This window comes from Lagenorhynchus albirostris, chromosome 2, assembly GCF_949774975.1.
Source record: "Lagenorhynchus albirostris chromosome 2, mLagAlb1.1, whole genome shotgun sequence".
Classification (NCBI taxonomy): domain Eukaryota; kingdom Metazoa; phylum Chordata; class Mammalia; order Artiodactyla; family Delphinidae; genus Lagenorhynchus; species Lagenorhynchus albirostris.
In genome coordinates, this window is record NC_083096.1 from 181,181,475 (window position 1) to 181,206,289 (window position 24,815).

At 46.0% G+C, this 24,815-nt stretch overlaps 1 protein-coding gene across 3 annotated transcripts in view; it reads right to left on the bottom strand.

Annotated features, from left to right (window-relative positions):
• The window catches only part of CAMTA1 (calmodulin binding transcription activator 1), an 893,482-nt gene that overhangs the window by 589,206 nt on the left and 279,461 nt on the right, over positions 1–24,815 (bottom strand). For all 3 annotated transcript variants that reach the window (XM_060141561.1, XM_060141564.1, XM_060141565.1), the window contains exon 4: positions 7,772–7,839. In XM_060141561.1, the coding sequence (XP_059997544.1) occupies positions 7,772–7,839 (68 nt within the window). The remainder of the gene's footprint in view (positions 1–7,771; positions 7,840–24,815) is intronic.

Sequence of the window (24,815 nt, forward strand, 5' to 3'; positions counted from 1 at the left end):
CAAATGCCCCCGCAGCCACCCGCACAAAGGGCGGCCACTTAAGGCTGTGCCCCTGGAAACCTGAAGCCAGCCCGGGTCTGCTCCCAGGGGCACCAAGGACCAGGGTTCTGGGCAGCCAGTGCCCCCGCCTTGGCCCCCTTCCTGGGCACCGGGGGGAATCGGTGGCCTCCACCGTCTCCTCCCACTTTGACATTCTGCATTCTGTGATTCTGGAAGATGCGCTGGAATCTGGGGCAGACCCACTTTGATATGGAGGCTGGGGATTTCCCCACCACCATCGAGACACCAGACGCTTCCTCAGGATCCAGGTCACCGCTCCTTCCCCGCCTCATCCAGAAATGCATCCAAACTACAGGACCCCCAAGGCACATGCCTTCCGGGGGGCCCAGGGCACTGGGGCTCCTCGTGAGTCCTGAGCCAGCGGCCGCCACCCGCTGCTACTTTTGCTCTTTGGTTAATGATAACAGTTTGGACTTCGTCAAGAATTTGCTCAATGCGGTAGGAACTGCGGAATGGATGTAACATGACACATCGTTATATTAATTTGATAGCAGGTTCCCCAATTCACAGAATGCAGAGGTCACCGCACTGAAATCATTGCCAGCCTAGTTTATTTCTTCTTTTGCAGTTCCGAAGGACAGAGTCCCTGAAATGATCCAGGTATAAAGCTGCCCTCCCCAACTGTCCACCAATAGCACCCGCCACAAACACACGCACACGCGCACACACACGCGCGCGCGCGCACACACACACGCACACACACACGCACACACGCACACACACACGCACACACACACACACACGCACAGGACCAATCCTTAGCCCCCGGCTCTACTTGGCTGGACACAGCTACAGAGGCAGTCGTGGGAATCTTTTTCTTTTAATTGTTGTAAAATATATATAACATAAAATTTCCCGTTTTTAAGTGTACTGTTCACTGGCATTAAGTACACTCGCATTGTTGTGCAGCCCTCGCCACCACCCATCCTCAAAACTTTTTCATCATCCCAAACTGAAACTCTGTCCCATCAAACCCTAACTCCCCACCCCTCCCCCAGCCCCTGGCCCCCACCATTCCACTCTGCGCCTCCACGAATCTGACTGCTTTCAGCACCTCACATAAACGGGATCATCCAGTACTCACCCTCCTGTGGCTGGTTCATTTCACTGAGCATCACGTCCTCATAGCTCATCCATGTTGTAGCACGTATCATGACTTCCCTGGTGGCGCAGTGGTTAAGAATCTGCCTGCCAGTGCAGGGGACACAGGTTCGAGCCCTGGTCCGGGAAGATCCCACATGCCGCGGAGCAACTAAGTCTCTACGCCACAACTACTGAGCCTGCGCTCTAGAGCCCGTGAGCCACAACTACTGAGCCTGTGCTCTAGAGCCCGTGAGCCACAACTACTGAAGCCCGCACACCTGGAATCCATGCTCTGCAACAAGAGAAGCCACCGCAATGAGAAGCCCACGCACCGCAACAAAGAGTAGCCCCCGCTCGCCGCAACTAGAGAAAGCCCGCGCGCAGCCATGAAGACCCAATGCAGCCAAAGAAATAAAAATAAACTTTAAAAAAATTATCTTAAAAATTCCTTTTTAGTTCTGGGAATTTTTTAATCCTCCAGATGGGATCTCCACATGATTTGTGCAATTCTATTCCGCTCACTCCCCAGGAATAGGGGCTTCCTTAGAAAAGTCCTGTAACTGCCCCAAGGAGCAGAAGACCTGGCAGGGAGAGGTGACTCTCGTGTGCCACTTACAGAGGTCCTGGCCAAAGCAGCCCCACCTGCACAGGGACCCACGTGGGGCCTGATGTTGCTGGCTTCCTGGGTGGAGCGCTCTGCCCACCCCTGGCGCCACCGCCTGGCCCCTCTCCGCTGTTCTGCGCAGGTGCGAGTCTGCCGCTCAACCACGAGCCCGCACACTGCCGCGCACCCTCAAAGCTCCTGCTTCTCTGCGTGCAAGCCCTTCAGAGACAACAGGGAAGGCGCGGCCCTGCCCCTGGGGAGCTCGCTGTCCCCGTGAGGAAGTAAGACTTCCACACTTATGATCACTAAATTGTCAAAAACTGATGACAAAGAACGCGGGCTGCAGAAGCTGACAGAGAAGAGGGCTCCCCGTGAGTTGGCGTGTTTGGGGGACCTCCCGGGAAGACGTCAGATCCGAGGGGCGGGCAGATTGGGTTGGACGTGGGGCATTTGAGGGGAGGTCAGTGGCCTCTGAAGAGCAGGAAGCAGGCCCCTAACTGTAATGGGTGCTTTGCAGTGGGGAGTCGAAGAAAAAGACTGAGAAAGGGAGGTTGAGGCAGAATAAGGGCCTTGAACACAACACTGGCTTCATCTCATAGGAAGTTGCTAAGGTTTTCAAGGGGAACAGCAATGTAACAAAAGGAGCGTTTCAGGGAAACCAGCGGGAGGAAAGGAGTCCAGCCTGGAGAGGCGAGTGTCCAGAGCTGTTTCATAACCCAAGCATGATGCAGGTGGCAAGGGCCGAACCTGGGGGACACAGGAAAGTAAGGATGTGAATTACAGTTTGCAACTGGCAGAACTGGTGACTAATTCTATTCAGGGGATGAAAGAGAAAGAGGGGCCCTGAAGGAGGACAAGGTGTGAGCTTTGGACCCTTTAAGATGAGGTTCTGACAACAAGGGAAATCAGAGAACGGAAACAGAGCAGAAGTGAGGGCAGGAGGGAGAGGAAAGGTGATGAGTTTGAGATAATAACATGACATCCAGGAGGCCCAGGAGAGAGGTTCAGACTTGGGGAAGGTCCACAGAGAGTTAATAGTCAAACCCTGGAGTTCTTGGAGTCCTGGGAGGGAGAACTTTGGAGGAAAGGGCAGAAGACCCAAGACTTGTTCCTACCACTGGGGTGGGAAAGGTCCAGGGCGGAAGAAGCAGTGGACCTACAGGGTCCTGAGAGCCGGGAGAGCGAGGGTGGGTCTCTCACCGAGTCCCTTGGGTCTTCTTGAAACTCAGGTCTCACTTTTCTTCTCCTTTCCTTCCAGAACCCTCCCTCTATTGGCTGTTTTACTGCTTATTGACCAAGAAGCATTTAGTGTTCATTATAGGAAAATTCTATTATTAGACCTTTAGTGTTTCAGCGTTAAGATGTCATCTATTTAAATCTAATTAATTAATTAGATAATGAATAACATTTTCCAGCCTCCTTCTAACCGATACACACAGGATTCCTGGGAAGGAAATGTTTTCGATTCCATTTTGAGCTTTGCGTGTCCCCGGCTTCCAAGGAAGTTTGCATGTTTCCCAGGGGAGGAGAAATAAATTATTGGGATTGCTAAGTTTCGCAGCCCGCCTGCCTGTGCTCTGCTGGGCTCTGCTCTCCACCCTGGGGGGAAGTGCGTGCTTCTCTACACTGCCTGCAACTCCGGGCTAAATCCATCTCCAGAGGCCAGCACGGGAACCCACAGCCAAGCTCACCAGCAAAGGGAGGCTGGGTCTCCCGGGTGGTTCAGAATTCGTGGAGATGGGAGGTGGGAAAGAATAGTGGAACAATTTGCGGGGCCACCTTCAAATCCCACACCAGCAGAGGGTTAGCATCAAAGCTAAGTTTGTGGGCTTTGCAATAAGATAATCCTGGGTTCAAGTTCCAGTTCCAACATTCGCTGTGCAACCTTGGACAGGTAATACACCCTCTCTCCATCTCATCGCCTGGCAGAGGTGTTGAAAGGACTTACAAGCCCACAGAAGTACCCCAGAGCACAGTACAAGGGCAATCTATACAAGACAGAAAGAGAGTCAGCCCAGGTCTCTCCCTTCAAACCCTGACTCACTCTCTCATTCATTTCACAGATATTCATGGAGCACCACCGTGTGTCCAGCAGCGCTGCAGGCATCGGGGAGGCCCCTGGAACGAGCCAGACCGGAAGTCCCTCTCCTTGTGGTACTTTTACTTTGGGGGAGAGGAGGTCAGATAATGAATAAGTGAATTAAACAAATAAATAGGGGAACTGCACAGTGTGTCAGACGGTGGTAAGTACACTAGAGAAACAGAAAACAGGGAAAGAGGAAAGGGATTCTGCCTGGATGGGAGGGGTGCGATTCTAAATTGTGGGCTCAGGGAGGGCCTCAAAGAGAAAGTGACAAAGAATCAAGGCCAGAAGGAGGAGCTGGAAGAACGTACAAGACGGAGGGTGGAAGCTCTTGATTCCAAGACTCTAAATCCAGCTGGTGGGGTGGGGAGTGTGGAGTCCCCTGGGGTCTCCCTGCGGCATTACTGTAGTGCTGGGCACAGAGCAAGTGCCAAATAAAGACGTCTTGAAGGGTGATTTCTCAAGGTGCCATTTCCAGAAGATCCCAGTTGCTGATAATACAATACGGGCTGTTTCAACAATCTGCATTCAGCCCTGTCATAGCGCCACTGCTGCCCCCGGGACCCCAACCCTGGGAGCCTCCTTGTAGCACACTTCATTATTAAACAGGTGAGTGGGACTCCCAGGACCTTCTCTGTAATTAGGGCAGGATCGAGCAAGGGCTCTATTTATAACCCCCAGCCATCAGCAAGCCACGGAGACAAGGAGTGGGTCCCTCTGCAGCTCCTATACCAACATCTATATGTGAGCTGAATACAACAATTAATTTAATAGGGATTCCTCCACACAAACAATGTATCATTTTATTAGGAAACTCTATAAATGTCAGTGGTGCAATTCATTTTTATTAATTTTCTAAAATGAAATTAGCAGCAGCAGCAAAGAGAAGTTGTATTGCCTCCTCGTTCAACAGAGTTTTGGTGTCATTAATTCCTTAATACCAGGAGGCCGGTTTGCAAGAGCTCAGCAGTTCACTGCGTCAATTAATTTCAATACAAGAGAAGGCGGGGTGGGGAGATCCAAACTCAACTCAACAACTACTTTAAGAAGATTCTTGAACAATCACAGCAACTTTTCCCCCTCCTGGGACAAGACGCTTTCAAGTGTAAACATGGATTGGATATTATAAGACTAATAAGAAACGTTCTGTCTTCACCCTCTGCCCTTAGGAAAGAAATTCGTCCTTCCAAAGCCTGGAGAGATTGTGGAAGGTGCGTCCTAAAATCAAAGCCTCCAGGAGGCCTGGGGACAGCCCGTTGCAGACAAGAGGGACGATGACACCCCCGTGCTTGGACATGGACCCTCACAGCATGCAAAGAAAGATCACAAATACTATCTCATTCAGTCCTCATCGTGACAGAATCAGTGAGGACAGAATCAACATTGACCCCTGTTTCATGCGTGAAGAAGAAAAAGTAGACCTTTGAAAGGGGATGAAATGACTTTCTTAAAGTCACAAAGCTACTGAGTGACAGGGCCAAGGCTCAAACCCAGATTTGTCAATATCGAAACCCACACTCCCTCTCTGCTGCCGGGGCACCCCTTGTGCCTCGGGATGGGAAGGCTCTCAGCTCTATTTATACTCCCAAAAGTCAAGTGAGTCAGGCATGACCATGAGTGACATTCGCTTCTCAGTGGAAACTCAAATTCAGACTGAAACGTGAGGCAGAATCCCCGCCTTGTTGTGCAGGCAGAGGGCAGCTGAAGCAGGACATGTGTCTGCATATCTGAAATCAGATGTCTGGCCCGGGACACGTTCCAGAAACTCTCACTCTCTGGCTAAAGAGAAGCTCTTTCCTTCCACTTAGATTCAGGGAGTGTTTTGCTGAGGAGTGCAGGGAGCGTGGAGCGGCTGGAGGCTGCTCGAAATGAGAACCGCTGTGGGGAGCCAGGAAATGGTGCTGAAGCAGGGATCAGACAGGCTCTCTTCCATCCAGAGAAGCTAGGGCAGCAGTTCTCAAAGTGAGGTCCCAGGCCAGCTGCACCCCATCACCTGGGAACCTGTTAGAAATAACAGGTGCTCAGGTCCCACACCAGACATACTGAATCAGAAACTGGGGGTGGGGTGCAGCACGTTACTTTAACAAGCCCTTCAGCTGATTCTGATGCCTGCTCAAGTTTGGGAACCACTGCCCTGGAAGAAGATGTCCCAAGAAGGAAGGAGAGATGAGTGTGCCACGCTTTCCATGGTACAGGACACAGCTGTGCTCACCAAAGAGTAGACTGCATCACCATTCATTCTCCCTGCCCCTACTCCGACCCCACTGTAGCAAAGAATGTCCTTCTTGGCCTCATTCTTATTGGGCTCAGCTACGGGAATTACTTTGGCTAATGGATTTGTGAGCAGGTGTGACATATGATGCCACATCCAGCATCATATCCAGGGGTTTTCACTGTGCCTGCCTTGGATTGCCTCGGGCTTTTAAGCCTCTGCCATCCCCCATGAGAACCAGATGTCCCAAACAGGCAAGGGATGGGGGCAGGGGGAGGCTTCCTCAGCCTAGGTTCTACAACAGAAAGACGCATCTCCAGTGGTCCTGAAGTCAACCCAAAGCCACAGCCACCCCACAGACCCATGAGCAGGAAATAAAAATGTATTGTTATAAGTCACTTAGTTTGGATATTGTTTCTTACAAGGCATTATCACATCAAAAGCTGACTGATACAAACCATTTGATTTTATAGCAAAGGAAATCACAGCCTCAGAAGGCTGAGGAGTTGAAGACATCCTACAGAGGGGTTCAGGCTGAAAGGTAAAAGACTCAGAGTCAACCTCTACCCTCACCTGGAGGATGCAGGTCTCAGGAACTAATCCTCCTTTCCTCAGTATCCTCTGACCTCCTTCAAAATGGAAAATTCTGTCCTCATCTAATGGATGCTAACCAGTAAAAACCTAAGCCTCACGAAGAAATATGTTAAAGAATCTTCTAGACTGAGGAAACATCTTTCCTCCATGGCTCACAAAGGATGAACAGGTCAAGCTGATGGCCAAGTGGGCAGAGGACACACCCCCAACCCTTTCCCTGGTCTCCCAGTTAACAAATTTGGAGAATTTGGTGCTTCTGGACAAAGAGAACAGACTGGGCTTTCTGCCTCTCAAATTCAAACCCACAGAGCAGTTATCCTGTAAGCCGCACTCCAGCTAACACCACTCAGGCTGTTAAACACCTGGCCCCGTCACCGCTGATAGAAAAACTGTGGCAATTGGAAGAGAGTGGCCGGGTATTTCCGAAGCTCTAGAATGGAACATTCTAAAAATGAAAACATGAGAGCTAGGGTGGAAAGAAGAGGCTGCCTTTAAAAATCAACCCTAAATCCCAATGTCTCCATTCTTCACAAAAGAATATCACTTGCACTGACAGAATTCAAGTCAGCTGAATCTTCACCAATTCCCTCTATTCCCAAGTGGTGAGACTAGTTCAGTGTCCATGGCAGTTGACAGGTTCACGGACATTGACTAAATAATAAACTGCAAACTTAGCCATGAATTCTGATTTGGGAGACCTTAACACCATCAAGAAAAACTTGACTTTCAGTTTGTAAAACGTATTGAGATGCAAGTGGACAGGTGAGGTAGTTTCCCTTTTAAAAAGTAAGTTTCTAGAGAACACGGGTGTCAGATGGGCACTTTCCCAAAAGCAACTTCCCCTGATGGTCCTGCCCGCCAGACTTTTTCCAAGCACCCGGCTGAAGGATCCAGTGTCAAGCCAGCAGCTTAAAATTTCCAGCTTGCATGATAGCAGCTGCCCTGTTTTTAATCCATCCGATTGCAGTCACTACCACCGTCTTAGGCTGATGACTGAGACCTCAGTGTCACAAGCTCTCAGGCAGAACATGGCCTTTTGAACTTGCCCATGAATTGACTGGCCAAATCAGGTAATCAATGAACATCAATCCATTTACTGTACATATTTGAAAAACTGTGAGATCTGGGACATTACCTTGTCTTAGGGGATGTGGTTAGCCATTCTTCGTGTTTCTCAAATGTTATTAAATAAGCTGCAATTTCCTGAAACAGAAGAATAAAAAGATAATAACAACAATTAGCTCACATTGGATCCTGAGAGGTAAGAAAGTTTTCTGCTGTTTCCCAGCTGCTGTCCTCTTTTGTGAGGCCGGAACCCCATCTCCAGTGGAGAAACACTCGACTTGGACTGTGTTTCTATTTTGACTTTTTTAAGACCTTTCCATTCAACCTGCCAAACTATAATAATCAAAGCACTGGGTTTCTGAGTCAGTGGCAAGGACAAAGATATTTCTCTGCAGGAGGAAAACATCAGACACCATTTCAGCTTCTAAATGTCAATAATTTGAAGGAGGGGGAAAACACATGCCAACAACAGGTCTCCACTCATGCAAGGTCAGAATTGGAACATTTAGTTGGTCTCCTTCTGAAGCTGGAGTAACCTTTCATCACTGTCACAAGAAATGTTGCCTTCTCTCAGCATGAGCCCCAAGCCCCGAGCCAAATCACACAAAGATTAAAAAGAAAAGAAAAAGCCATATGACAGAGACAGAGACAGAGACAGAGAGGCAGAAAGAGAGAGAGAGAGAGAGTTAACCTTTCCCACTACTGATAACTTAACGTATTGAGGAGTGCTTCAGAACGAAGAGCAATGTCTGCAGAGTTTAAGGCAAAGATGGAAGAAATGTGGGCACCTGGAGGTAAATTAAATATTTATAAACACAACAACATCACTGCAGATAGAATTACTGATTTATTAACAATTTCCATAAAAAGCCAGTGGGTGACATCCACATAAGTCATTGCTCGGGCTCTGAGGCATGATGTGGGCCATTACTTCCAGCTCCAAATGAACCTGCTAGCGTGAAAATGGCAGGGACTGTAAGTTAGATTAAGGTTGGACTAGTACACAGTTCCCTTGATCTTGGTGATGATACAGTACGGAGCTGCCGCCCTTGACAACCAGAAAAATGTGGAGAACGGGCCTCCCTTCTCAACTTTCTGTACAGCTGGGGTTCGTGGAGGGCTCCTCGTGATAGAGCAGCCTGGCCACCTAGAGACCTGCAGCCTCCCTCTGCAGTTAGCCTCTTCTGGGCTTGGACATTAGGGAGTGGACACCCATGACCACAGAGACGCTAAACTTGGCCTTGAAGAAAAAGAAGACACATCACCAAAACCAGGGAAGCGGAGCAGCTCAAGGTAGAAAAAACCACCCATGCCACACGGTATGAAGGTCACCGGCCTGGGGTGCGTGGGCAGTCAGGGCCTCACATCATTGTGGAAACCAGCCACGACCACGAGCTAGCCAATGACTAATCACCAGAGCCCAAGCCATCTCAGTCCAGAAGACTGGACCTTTCACCAAGAAGCTGGGAAGCAGAAACCTATGACAAAAACAGAGCTGCCTTGTTGTACAGATTTTTACTGTTGACTCTGCAACCAAAGAAGCTGATCAACCAGCACATTGTTCCCTCTCGTCCCTGAGAGAGAACATATTCTCTTTCCCCTCCTTAGAAGATGTCTTCCCTACGGTGTCACCATAGATAGGTGTCACCTCCCCTGGCTGGCCCTCCTAACTCTTCATGACAGGATGGGTTGCCCATCCTCTGTGCTCCCATGGCACCCAGCACCTTCCCCCAGTGTGCAGGATTTATCACTCTGCATCCTAAGGGCTTGTTTACTTGGATAGCATCCCCCCACTGGGCCATGTACTCCTCAAGGGCAAGGAATATGTCATCACTGATGTACCCCTGAGACCTCACAATGTCCTGATAAGTGCTTGTTAGACAAATGGATGGATGAGTGGGTGGGTGGGTGGGTGCATGGGGGGAGGGAGGGAGGAAGAGTGGGCATTAGAGAAATAAAATCGCATCTATGAATGCCTGTGTGTGTGTCCTGAGTATGCTGCGTGTTTGTACATGTTTATTACTTAAGATAGTTGAAGCAAGTGCAAAAGCAGCAAAACCCAGCAGCTCCTAGATAAACATTTACTGGTGATTTAATTAACTCTAAGTCACTGTGGGAAGGTGATACAGTATCACAGTTAAGAGCACATGCTTTAGACGCAAACAGACCTGGCTTGGGGCGCTGGCTCTGCCACTTATGCACTCTCTGATCTTGAGAACATCGCTTGACCTGTCTAGACCTCAGTTTCCTATGAAACTGAGATAATACCACCTCATGGGTAATTATAAGGAGTGAAAATTCTTAATACCCTGACTGGCGTATAGCTATGCCCCACCATCATCACTATCATGATTATGATTAGAAGGTCTACGAGTTGCAAGCTGGCTCCACAGAGGCCCCAAGGAGGCAGCAGGTACCAAATGGTCCAGCTCAGAATCTTCCAGCGCTGCTGGACTTACCTTCATCGATCCCACCCTCCACCCCCTTCAACCCCCATCCACCCCCTATTCCCACAGTGAATGGTATCATCACAGTGACTCTTCAGAGTTAGTTGGAGTCAATCCTTCCCTTTATCTACTGGTGCCCATTTGGTTGCACAAAGCATTCATTCATTCACCTCAGAGACCTAACTAACATTTTGCATCTCAAGAGAATAGTAAACAGGACATGCTGAGCATCTTCTTCAAAATAAACATTTGTAACCGTATTGTCACAGAATGTAGTTATTTTGTAAAGAATTATAGGATTGACGTTTTTCTAATACTTTCAGAAAAGGAGTTCAGAATTTATACAATAATAAACACCAGGTCTTGAAATAATTCTGCATATTATAAACTATTCAAGTGTGTAGCTTTCAATCTACAATAATAAGTTTCCCAGAAACTAAATAGGCATGAGCTGGTAATGAAAGGTATGTATGAGCATGGGTTAGCATGTGTGACAGTCATTAATGAAACTGAACAATTGAATGACCTTGACAGCAGGCAGTGGCTAGAGTCAGGAAGTGCCACTTCCTAGGTGCATCAGCCCATCTACCTGAATTTCAGGAGCCTTGATATCTGGGGGAATAGTCTATGCCAACTGGAACCCCTGGGATCCATGCCCTTGCCCAAGGATCATGCTGAGAGCTAAGTGACCCCTAATGGCCCAGAAGGATGGAGGCACAGGGCACTCCAGACACCTCTAGATTCATCACAGTGTCCCAAAGACCCAGACTCCCAAAGAAGGCCTTTATAAACATCCCTCAGGCAACAGTCACCCTAACCTGGCAGGGCCCCCCTCTACTGCTACTGTCGTGCAAAGAGAAAAACTCCCTGGACTACTTATTGCAATCAATGTTTACTCTACAAATGTTTCTTGAGCACCTACTATGACCAGTCAGAGAATAAGACCACATGAAGCCTGAGAGGGCAGACAGCAGAAGCAAGAAGAAATACAATTCTGCAGCCTGTGGAACAAAGCCACATTCACAGAAAGATAGACAAAAGGAAAAGGAAGAGGACTATGTACTATGAAGGAAGAAGATAAAAACCCAGAAAAACAACTAAATGAAGTGGAGATAGGCAACCTTCCAGAAAAAGAATTCAGAATAATTATAGTGAGGATGATCCAAGACCTCGGAAAAAGAATGGAGGAAAAGATCAAGAAGATGCAAGAAATGCTTAACAAAGACCTAGAAGAATTAAAGAACAAACAAACAGAGATGAACAATACAATAACTGAAAAGAAAACTACCCTAGAAGGAATCAATAGCAGAAGAACGGATAAGTGACCTGGAAGACAGAATGCTGCAATTCACTGCTGCAGAACAGAATAAAGAAAAAGGAATGAAAAGAAATGAAGGCAGCCTAAGAGACCTCTGGGACAACATTAAATGCACCAACATTCACGTTATAGGGGTCCCAGAAGGAGAAGAGAGAGAGAAAGGACCCGGGAAAATATTTGAAGAGATTATAGTTGAAAACTTCCCTAACATGGGAAAGGAAATAGCCACCCAAGTCCAGGAAGCGCAGAGAGTCCCAGGCAGGATAAACCCAAAGAGAAACATGCTGAGACACATAGTAACCAAATTGACAAAAATTAAAGACAAAGAAAATTTAGTAAAAGCAACAAGGGAAAAATGACAAATAACATACAAGGGAACTCCCATAAGGTTAACAGCTGATTTCACAGCAGAAACTCTACAAGCCAGAAGGGAGTGGCACGATATATTTAAAGCAATGAAAGGGAAGAACCTACAACCAAGATTACTCTACCCAGCAAGGATCTCATTCAGATTCGATGGAGAAATGAAAAGCTTTACAGACAAGCAAAAGCTAAGAGAATTCAGCACCACCAAACCAGCTCTACAACAAATGCTAAAGGAATTGCTCTAAGTGGGAAACACAAGAGAAGAAAAGGACCTACAAAAACAAACCCAATGGTAATAGGAACATACATATCAATAATCACCTTAAGTGTGAATGGATTAAATGCTCCAACCAAAAGACAGATGTTCGCTGACTGGATACAAAAACAAGACCCATCTATACGCTGTCTATAAGAAACCCACTTCAGACCTAGGGACACATACAGACTGAAAGTGAGGGGATGGAAAAAGATATTCCATGCAAATGGAAATCAAAAGAAAGTTGGAGTAGCAATACTCATAACAGATAAAATAGACTTTAAAATAAAGAATGTTACAAGAGACAAGGAAGAACACGACATAATGATCAAGGAATCAATCCACAAAAAAAAATAACAATTATAAATATACCTAAAGACGTAAATGTAAGGCCAGACACTATAAAACTCTTAGAGGAAAACATAGGCATAATACTCTATGACATAAATCACAGCAAGATCCTTTTTGACCCTCCTAGAGAAATGGAAATAAAAACAAAAATAAACAAATGGGACCTAATGAAACTTAAAATCTTTTGCACAGCAAAGGAAACCATAAACAAGATGAAAAGAAAACCCTCAGAATGGGATAAAATATTTGCAAATGAAGCAACTGACAAAGGGTTAATCTCCAAAATATACAAGCAGCTCATGCAGTTCCATAACAAAAAACAAACAACCCAATCCAAAAATGGGCAGAAGACCTAAACAGACATTTCTCCAAAGAAGATATACAGATCGCCAACAAACACATGAAAGGATGCTCAACACCACTAATCATTAGAGAAATGCAAATCAAAACTACAATGAGGTATCCCTCACACCAGTCAGAATGGTCATCATCAAAAAAATCTACAAACAATAAATGGTGGAGAGGGTGTGGAGAAAAGGGAACACTCTTGCACTGCTGCTGGGAATGTAAATTGATACAGCCACTATGAAGAACAGTTTGGAGGTGCCTTAAAAAACTAAAAATAGAACTACCATATGACCCAGCATCCCACTACTGGGCATATACCCTGAGAAAACCATAATTCAAAAAGAGTTATGTACCACAATGTTCATTGCAGCTCTATTTACAATAGCCAGGACATGGAAGCAACCTAAGTGTCCATCGACAGATGAATGGATAAAGAAGATGTGGTACATATATACAGTAGAATATTACTCATTCATAAAAAGAAATGAAACTGAGTTATTTATAGTGAGGTGGATGGACATAGAGTCTGTCATACAGAGTGAAGTTAGTCAGAAAGAGAAAAACAAATAACATTTGCTAACACATATATATGGAATCTAAAAAAATAAAAAAAGGTTCTGGAGAACCTGGGGCAGGACAGGAATAAAGACGCAGACATAGAGAATGGACTTGAGGACACAGGGAGGGGGAAGGGTAAGCTGGGACGAAGTGAGAGAGTGGCATGGACATATATACACTACCAAATGTAAAATAGCTACTGGGAAGCAGCCGCATAGCACAGGGAGATCAGCTCAGTGCTTTGTGACCACCTAGAGGGGTGGGATAGGGAGGGTGGGAGGGAGATGCAAGAGGGAGGGGATATGGGGATATATGTATATGTACAGCTGATTCACTTTGTTACAGCAGAAACTAACACAACATTGTAAAGCAACTATACTCCAATAAAGTTGTTAAAAAAATTATAAATATATATGCACCCCCAACATCAGAGCACCTCAGTACATAAGGAAAATGCTAACAGCTATAAAAGAGGAAATGGGCAGTAACACAATAATAGTGGAGGACTTTAACACCTCACTTACACCAATGAACAGACCATCCAGACAGAAAATTAATAAGGAAACACAAGCTTTAAATGACACTTATAGGACATTCCATCAGAAAACAGCAAATTACACTTTATTCTCAAGTGCACATGGAACATTCTCCAGGATAGATCACATCTTGGGTCACAGATCAAGCCTCGGTAAATTTAAGAAAACTGAAATCATATCAAGCATCTTTTCCGACCAAAACACTATGACATTAGAAATAAATTACAGGGGAAAAACCATAAAAAAACATAAACACGTGGAGGCTAAACAATACATTACTAAATAACCAAGAGATCACTGAAGAAATCAAGGAGGAAATCAAAAAATATGTAGAGACAAATGACAACAAAAACACAATGATCCAAAACCTATGGGATGCAGGGACTTCCGTGGTGGTGCAGCGGTTAAGAATCCACCTGCCAATGCAGGGGACACGGGTTCAAGCCCTGGTCCAGGAAGATCCTACATGCCGCAGAGCAGCTAAGTCCATGCGCCCCAATTACTGAGCCTGTGCTCTAGAGCCCACGAGCCACAACTACTGAGCCCGAGTGCCACAACTACCGAAGTTTGCATGCCTAGAGCCCCTGATCTGCGATAAGAGAAGCCACTGCAATTAGAAGCCCGTGCACCACAACAAAGAGTAGCCCCCGCTCACCACAACTTGAGAAAGCCCATGCACAGCAACGAAGACCCAACGCAGCCAGAAATAAATAAATAAATAAATAAATTTATTTTTTTTAAATCCTATGGGATGCAACAAAAGCAGTTCTAAGATGGAAGTTTATAACAATACAATCCTACCTCAAGAAACAAGAAAACTCTCAAATAAACAATCTAACCTTACACCTAAAGTAAGTAGAGGAAGAAGAACAAACAAACCCCAAAGTTAGTAGAAGGAAAGAAATCATAAAGATCAGAGCAGAAATAAATGAAATAGAAACAAAGAAAACAATAGCAAAGATCAATAAAACTAAAAGCTGGTTCTTTGAGAACATAAACAAAATTGATAAACCTTTAGACAGACTCATCAAGAAAAAGAGGGAGAGGACTCAAATCAGTAAAATTAGAAATGAAAAAGGAGAAGTTACAAGGGACATTGCAGAAATACAAAGCATCCTAAGAGAATACTACAAGCAACTCTATGCCAATAAAATGGACAACCTGGAAGAAATGGACAAATTCTCAGAAAGGTATAACCTTCAAATACTGAACCAGGAAGAAATAGAAAATATGAACAGACCAATCACAAGAAATGAAATTGAAACTGTGGTTAAAAATGTTCCAACAAGGGGCTTCCCTGGTGGCGCAGTGGTTGAGAGTCCGCCTGCCGATGCAGGGGACATGGGTTCGTGCCCCAGTCCGGGAAGATCCCACATGCCGCAGAGCGACTGGGCCCGTGAGTCATGGCCCCTGAGCCTGCACATCCGGAGCCTGTGCTCCACAACGGGAGAGGCCACAACAGTGAGAGGCCCGTGTACTGCCAAAAAAAAAAAAAAAAAAAAAAATTGCAGAGGAAGGAACACTCCCAAACTCATTCTATGAGGCCACCATCACCCTGATATCAAAACCAGACAGAGATGCTACAAAAAAAGAAAATTACAGAACAATATCACTAATGAATATAGATGCAAAAATCCTCAACAAAATACTGGCAAACAGAATCCAACAATACATTAAAAGGATCATCCAACATGATCAAGTAGGATTTATCCTAGGGATGCAAGGATTCTTCAATATACACAAATCAATCAATGTGATACACCACATTAACAAACTGAAGGATAAAAACCATATGATCATCTCAATAGATGCAGAAAAAGCTTTTGACAAAATTCAGCACCCATTTATGATAAAAACTCTCCAGAAAGTAGGCATAGAGGGAAACTACCTCAGCATAATAAAGGCCATATATGACAAACCCACAGCAAACATCATTCTCAATGGTGAAAAGCTGAAAGCATTTCCTCTAAGATCAGGAACAAGACAAGAATTTCCACTCTTGCCACTATTATTCAACATAGTTTTGGAAGTCCTAGCCACGGCAATCAAGAAGAAAAAGAAATAAAAGGAATACAAATTGGAAAAGAAGAAGTAAAACTGTCACTGTTTGCAGATGACATGATACTTTACATAGAGAATCCTAAAGATGCCACCAGAAAACTACTAGAGCTAATCAATGAAATTGGTAAAGTTGCACAGAAATTTCTTGCATTCCTTTACACTAACAATGAGAGATCAGAAAGAGAAATTAAGGAAACAATCCCATTCACCATTGCAACGAAGAGAATAAAATACCTAGGAATAAACCTACCTAAGGATGTAAAAGACCTGTACTCAGAAAACTATAAGACACTGATGAAAGAAATCAAAGATGACACAAACAGATGGAGAGATATACCATGTTCTTGGATTGGAAGAATCAATATTCTGAAAATGACTATACTACCCAAAGCAATCTACAGATTCAATGCAATCCCTATCAAATTACCAATGGCATTTTTTCCAGAACTAGAAAAAAAAATCTTAAAATTTGTATGAAGACAGAAAAGACCTTGAATAGCCAAAGCAATCTTGAGGGGAAAAAACGGAGCTGGAGGAATCAGACTCCCTGACTTCAGACTATATTACAAAGCTACAGTAGTCAAGACAATATGGTACTGGCACAAAAACAGAAATATAGATCAATGGAACAGGATAGAAAGCCCAGAGATAAACCCATGCATCTATGGTCACCTTATCTTTGATAAAGGAGGCAAGAATATACAGTGGAGAAAAGACAGCCTCTTCAATAAGTGGTGCTGGGAAAACTGGATAGCTACGTGTAAAAGAATGACATTAGAACACTCACTAACACCATACACAAAAATAAACTCAAAATGGATTAAAGACCTAAATGTAAGACCAGACAATATGAAACTCTTAGAGGAAAACATAGGCAGAACGCTCTATGATGTAAATCACAGCAAGATCTTTTTTGACCCACCTCCTAGAGTAATGGAAATAAAAACAAAAATAAACAAATGGGACCTCATGAAACTTAAAAGCTTTTGAACAGCAAAGGAAACTATAAACAAGACAAAAAGACAACCCTCAGAATGGGAGAAAATATTTGCAAATGAATCAACAGACAAAGGATTAATGTCCAAAATATATAAACAGCTCATGCAGCTCAATATTAAACTAACAAACAACCCAATCCAAAAATGCGCAGAAGACCTAAATAGACATTTCTCCAAAGAAGACATACAGATGGCCAAGAAGCACATGAAAAGATGCTCAACATCACTAATTATTAGAGAAATGAAAATCAAAACTACAATGAGGTTATCACCTCACACCAGTTAGAATGGGCATCATCAGAAAATCTACAAACAATAAATGCTGGAGAGGGTGTGGAGAAAAGGGAACCCTCTTGCACTGTTGGTGGGAATGTAAATTGATACAGCCACTATGGAGAACAGTATGGAGGTTCCTTAAAAAACTAAAAATAGAATTACCATATGATCCAGCAATCCCACTACTGGACATATACCCAGAGAAAAACCATAATTCAAAAAGACACATGCACCCCAGTGTTCACTGCAGCACTATTTACAATAGCCAGGTCATGGAAATAACCTAAATACCCATCAACAGATGAATGGATAAAGAAGATGTGGTACATATATACACAATGGAATATTACTCAGCCATAAAAGGAACGAAATTGGGTCATTTGTAGAGACGTGGATGGACCTAGAGACTGTCATACAGAGTGAAGTAAGTCAGAAAGAGAAAAACAAATATCATCTATTAATGCATATATGTGGACTCTAGAAAAATGGTACAGGTGAACTGGTTGCAGAGCAGAAATTGAGACACGGAAGTAGAGAAAAAACATATGGACACCAAGGGAGGAAAGCGGGGTGTGGGTGGAGTGTTGGTGTGATGAATTGGGAGAGTGGGATTGACATATACACACTAATATGTATAAAATGGATAACTAATAAGCACCTGCTGTGTAAAAAAATAAAAAAATTTTAAATAAAGAGCACATGAAGCCTGCTCTTAAAGAGCTCACAGCCAGGCACAGAGATAAGTCAACATAACAGTGGGGTGTTCGCGCCATCACAGGGTCAACTGTCCTGTCGACTCTGTAGGCAGACCCATGGGTCATCTCAGGCCTACCGAGCTGCCATCAAGCAAGCAGAGGCCCCGGGGAACCACACCGAGCTACGAACTATCTTCGAGCACCAGCCGCCCCCTCCTGCACTCTCACGGTAACAAGGACACCTCCCACGCAGATCCCCCCTGGGTGGAGCCCCTGTCCCGCTTAAAGGCAGCCCCTCTGAGCAAAGGAAACTGAATTCCCAGAGCCAGGCTTCCTCCTGTGTCATATTCACATCGACTAAGCCCCAGAGCTGGACCCAACCACCAGGGAGCGTCGCTGCACTGCTGTCTGGCTCCCAGCCGGATGGGGCGTGTCTGGGTCACCTGTCTACTCCCAGACCCGTGCTGCCCAGCCCATGCCCCTTATTCTGGTTCTCATCTGTCTCATCATCAGACAGGCAGACCGTGGGCCAGACCCTGCCTCCCCAAAGCTTAGGATCTTTATGGGGAGAGAGCTAGGCACACCCCAAAGAACCACAAAGAGCAGAAGATGCTAAATAGTGTGGAACAAAGTGAGAACCATCAACATTCAGAGTAAGGAGAGTCATCTGGGCTACGAAGGGGAATGATTTCGGGGGGAGAAGGACTTCATCATCTGTGTCATCGTTACCATCATAACAGGTAACGTTGGCAGAGTGATGTCTAAGGCCAGCGGCTGCTCTAGGACTTCATGGGGGATAGTCCCACTTAATCTTCAAAACAAACTACAAAGTGAGAACATGCCCGTTTTACAGGTGGGGAAACTTGAGGCACAGAGCCGTTACGTGGCTTGCCCAAGGTCACACAGCTAAACTCTGTAGAACCCAAACCCATGCAGAATCGTTCCAGAGCCCACACTCTCCACTACGGATCCGAATTTCTTTAAAGAACAGCTACGGTGTGTTCAGATGGAGAAAAGGAAACCCTGCACGTGTACAGTCATGCTTTCCTAACTCAGGCTAACAGCCTCCTGCTTCCCACTGAGCTGGAGTCACCTCGCTGCCCCACCTCCCTTCAGGGAGCCAGGAGGAGCCAGACTGAGCACCCATCAGCAGGATTCTCTCCTTCCAACAGGATCAGGCTCATTTCCACCCAAAACCCTTGTATGATTCATGGGATCGTCTACTTCAGTGATAGGAAAAGTTTTTTATATCCAGGAACCATTCGCTTTAAATGTCTTACAATACAGGCAAAACAACAGACACAAAGAGACAAACACTCTAGCTGAAGAGGGGAAGAGGTTTGGGAAAAAAAGCATCTTCATCCCAACTGTCTGGCCCTCCCCCTCTCTCCCCAAAGCTCCAGCAACCTAGGGCTCCGAAGAAGACAGACAGACACACAGATCCGGGCCATCTCATTTTCACAGAGCAGGAAACTGAGGCCCAGAGAAGGGGAGGGACTTGGCCAAGGTCACGTGTTTGTGGCTCAGCCGAGCTGGGACCCGGGACTCCCAACGCCCAGTGCGTGATGCTCTTTCCCCTCCTGCCTGTTGCCTCTCAAACTCAAGTCTGGCCCAGGAAATTCATAGAACGCTCAAACCAAAAGAGAGTGTGTCCCAGAGAAGTGCAAACTGGGACTCAAACAAAATCATGCACACAAATGTCCACAGCAGCATTGTTCACAATCGCCAAAAGGCGGAAGCACCCCAGGTGTCTATCAACAGACGGATGGATGCGTAAACAGAGTATGGCCTTTCCACACGATAGGTTATTCAGCCACAAAAAGGAATGAAGTTCAAACGCACACTGCAACACGGATGAACCTTGAAAACATGCTGGCAAAAGAAGCCACACACACGAGGCCGCGTGTTGTATGAGCCCATTGATGTGAAATGCGCAGAACAGGCAAATCCGCAGAGATAGAAGACAGGTTGGTGGTTGCCAGGAGCTGGACGAAGAGGGGTGGTGGGGAGTGACTGCTAAGGGGTGTGGGGTCTCCTTTTGAGGGGATGCGAATATCTGGAACTAGATAGTGGTGAAGGTTATACAACGTCGAGGATACACTAGATGCCACTAAGGTAAATTTTGTGTGCATTTCACCGCAATAAAAAAGAACGAGAAGAGAGTGCAGACATCCAGGGAGGTGTGGCCGGAGATGAAGAGAATGCCAGCCCTCCCTTCCTACAAGGTTGGACCCTGAACCCAAAGGGCCACCCGCGTGCCTGCGAGCCTGCCCCAGCTCCCCGGCTCCCGTGGTATCTGTTTCTCCTGGATCCTGAACCCTGCATCAGTGCCGAGAAGAGCGACTCGACTGTCAAGAAGAAGGAATTCACTGCAGCATCCAAAGCAAAGACTGTCCAGCTTGCAGATTTTAAATGTTTAGTTTGCCCTTTGGATGTTCAAATAGAAAAACTGTCACCGAGGTATGGTGTCTGTGTGTGGCAGGGGCTCGGGGAACAGGCTGCAGTAGAACCCCACAGGCCCCTGTATCTTTCTGGCATTGGGTTCAGTCCCTGCAGGTCAGGGAGGGGGGTGGCCCCTCCCCAAGGCACTGACCAAGCCCCACCAAGAGGACAGAGTGGGCAGGACTTCCTGGCATTGTTGCCTGGTCACATGCTCTGTCGCCGTGCATCTCTGCCATCCAATGTCATGCCGACCGCCCACCATCCAACTGCCAGATGGGCCTGGTCCTGTCTGCCCCCAGGTGATGGGTCAGACAGGAAGCTGCAAAGCCCATCTCGGTGGTGAGCCAGCGAGGCTCGGGGTCATCCTCAGAGGCTGCCCCCAGGACTGGCAGGTGGGAATGCATTGTGCCAACCTGGCTTTTCTTGCCCCTTCTCACCTCGGCCCCCATGCACTGATTCATCCTGCATAACCTGTCTGGCCTTGTTCATGGCTCACCTCTTCCAGGGAGTCTTCCCTGCTGTCTCACTCCACAGTGAACACCAGCTTCTGGAACCTTCTCAGCAGTGGTTGACCACTCCTGGACTCCTAGCATGCAGGGTTTTCTGTGGCTAGTGTTTCTGTGCCTCGTGGTTCTCCCTTCCTAGTTTCACAATGTCTGGGGAGGGTCTGAGTCTCAGTCCCTACATCACTGTAGAGCCCGGAGTGGTTCCTGTACCCAAAGATGACTGTTGGCAGACAGAGGTTGAGTGAAAGAATGCAAAGTTCTCTTCTAAAGGATGCAAACAGAAGGAGCCCACGTATGAGCCAACTCTTGCTGCAAGCTGTGTGGTTGGGGGGTGGACAAATAAAGGTGCAGTTGCCGTTGAAGTTCGACGCCCTACATGAAGAGGCTGGACAGAAATGTTCCAGTAAGCGCTCCACATTCGGAAAGGCAGCTGCCCTGGCCAGCCCAGCCACACCAGGGCAGCACTGTCCAGTACAAACATAACGTGGGTCACAAAGGCAGGCCACAGCTGTGATTTTAACACTTCTAGAAGCTACATTTTTTGTAAAATAAAAAGAAACAAATTAATTGTAATAATATATTTTCTATTTTAACCCGATATGTCCAAAATATTATGACTTCACAAATTTTTTTAAAAAGCAGTCATGAGCTATTTCACAGATTTTTTCATACTAAGTTCTCAAACCTCAGTGTGTATTTTCCATTTCTAGCCCATCCCAATTGACAGCAGCCGTATTTCAAGTGCTGGGCAGCTACCTGCGGCTGCCGTATTGGACAGAGCAGGTCCAGACACAGACATCACGGGGGCCTGAAAAACACAACATGCCTTCTGGAGCCAAGCCCTCTGCGTCCACAGGGCTTGTGTGGAGCTCAGGTGTGATTGAAGATGCAGCTGCAACAAACGCTTCCTTTGAAGCAGGGCTCACTGCCCCATTGGTCCACCTCAGAGGTCCACCTCAGAGGTCCACCACACCATGTCCTGCCTCCGGTGTGTGGGAGGCTATGCCTGTTTGGAGGAGGGTACGGGATTCTCAGAGGGGCCGAATTCAGCTCCATCTCTCAGCCCGAGCTCACTGTCACTTCCATTCCCTCTCCACCCACTGAGGACACCCCATAGAATTACTCAGCCCAGAGAAACTGGCTTCCCCTTCAGCCATTTCCCCTGAAGCAGCCCTCAGAAAAAGGACCGGTCCTTTCTGCTGGCTCTCCGTTCTTCACCTGGGGGTCCAATGTCAGTGAGAGGGAAAGGTCAGTCTCGAGGGGTTTTTAGTGCTTATTGGGACAAACTCAACATGCAAACAAACAAAAGCAACAACAAGCTATATAGAGATATGTTTTGTTTGTTATTCTCCTGAGTCCAAGTAAAGAAAATACCTGCGGTCTACACGATCTCAGATATTTTGCACACACACACCAAAAAAAAAAAAAAAATAGATCTTTCAACCTAAGGGATAAATTTTTAAAGTTTCTTTTTTATGAGAGTTCTGCACAAGGGTTTTATCTGTAAGGGACCAAAGCTGAGGGGTGGGGCGGAAAGCCAGGACTCTCCTAGCAGCTGGCCCCAGCATCTGCTAGAGCCACAAAATGCAATTATATTACTCCCAAACGAGAAGTAAAAATATCTTTTTTCCAATACTCTTGGTTTTAAGACTCATACTTTATGTCCTCTGGGTATTTCAGTGGTTCCAGATCTCTGTGTTATGTACTTTATTAGGGATGTGTGAATGTCATATTAATGACTCCTAACCAACATGTTTACAGTGGAAGCAAATTTTCCCAGAACCCACTGCTCACTGCACTTTACAAAAAATAATTGGCTTTAATTTAAATAAATAAATATCCATTCCTTACCCCACTCCCAGTGGCATCCCTCCCCTGCTCTCTCCAGGGCACCCCATGCATGAAGCTGGTGGGTCTCCTCCTCCATGATAAATATTCCAACCCTGGGTCCAAGAGTGCCACACTCCCTCTTTATACATCCTGTCTCCATCCACTGAAGTACTTCCCGAGAGCCCAGCTGGCCAAGCCAACACCCTCTACAGGACGTTCTGGGTCCCCACCCGCAGGTCCACCCCAAATCATGCTTTTGAAATAACCAGCTCTTGTGATAAACAACAGCATACAGAATAATGGTTTCTACTTCATACATAGGGTGTATAAAGTGTATACAAAGGGTAGCATACAATTTGACAATTTATGAGTGTGGTGGCAGTTAAGGTCTCAGGGACCCAAGGGTGTCTGGAAGACTTTCTACAAAATGGTAAGTAGCAATTCAGGATAAATTCCTAACAGCCCAGATTTGTGAAATAAAGCCTGGCTCAGTTGGCTGTCTGTTATTTAGATGTGGTAAAGCATTCTCATAACCATCAAAGTGCCAATCAGAGCAGAAACAATGAGCTATCATAAAAACAGTCAGAGAAAGATTCAGTGAAGAAGCAATTCCTCCAGTCTCTCCTTCATTTCATTATCCACTCTTTGGTTCAATCATTCGATGAATTATTGAGCACCTACTATATGCCAGGCACTACACGAGGCCCTAATGATACAAAGACATATGAGTGATGGCCCTGGGAAATAGAATTGGGAAGACAGACAGAGCTGCAGGATCCAGGGCTATTGTCAACAGCAAAACAGATGATGAATGCTAAATTAGCAGCACAAATAATGTGTTCATACTGGGAAGAGAAGGGAAGGTTTTTGCCAAGGAGCCAACATCCAAACTGGGTCTTGAAGGATGAGTAGGAGGTTGCCAGGCTGACAAATGGTAACGGCATTAGGGAAAGAAACAGCATGTGCAGAAACAGGAAAGTGGGAAAAGCAAATGTGTTTGGGAGACTTTGAGTAACATGAAGTCGTAGAGTCTGAAGGGTATAGAACAACAGGACCCAAAGATGGAAAGGGTAGAGAGGCAGCAGACTGTGGAGGAATGAAGATGCCAGGAGAACGCAGCTTTATCCACAAGAGCCAGGGAGCCGTGGAAAGCTTTTAAGTGGAGAGGAGGCACAAAAAGAGCCGTGCTTCAGAAACATCACTCTGATGGTGCCGGGGCAGAGAGGGGGCTACCGACTGTGATTACAGCCCAGGAAGGAGATGGTGAGATCCTGGACTATGACAGTGGAGATGGGCAAGACGGAACTAACTTGAATTTTTTCAAAAGTGAATAAGTACGGCTTGAAAGCCAATTGGCTGGAGAAAATGAGGGACAGTGAGGTAGTGAGGACATCCAAAGGGAGCAAAGGAAGCCCAGGGGCTGAATCCACCCGAGATGCGCTTGCTTGGTAAACACAGTATTTGTTCCCGTTTGGTTTATTTGCCAACATTTAAAGATTGGGAAATGGGGATTTGCAGTTCTCCTAAAACATAAGGTCTGGCCACTCTGGGACCACATCCCTAGAGATCACCCACTGGTTGCAGTTGAGGAGCAGCTGCCCACCACCACCCCCGCCCCCCGGCTGGTCTTTTCACTCACAATACATGCCTGGACCTAGTAGGCATGTGATTTTGGGACTCCCACTCTGATGTTTCTGGCATTGGAAACGGAGTAGATTGTAGGACCATGAACCATATATGTTATCCAGAAAGAAATATATTTAGAGCAATAGATTTTAGAAGGAGAGATATGTTAACCAGAGTACTCATTGCTTCTTAATACAATGACATTTGCTGATTAATCCGGACCCAAGATTGCCCCAACTTCTATTTCAATATTGTCCCGGTTGTCAATTTGTTTTTCTCTTAGCTCCAATTTTACCCTTATTTGTCCTGCTTCGTGACACAGAAGATGGGCCCTGTAAACATTCTCCCATGCTGGCTTGGCAGGATGTCAAGCTCCTTCCATAGAGCCATGAAGTGCCCCTACAAGATGATGGTGCCAGACATCCCTTCTGGTTTCTGTCCTCTGTCACTATTAGTATGATCATCATTATTATTCAGACCAGGAGCCCAGTGACCATGCA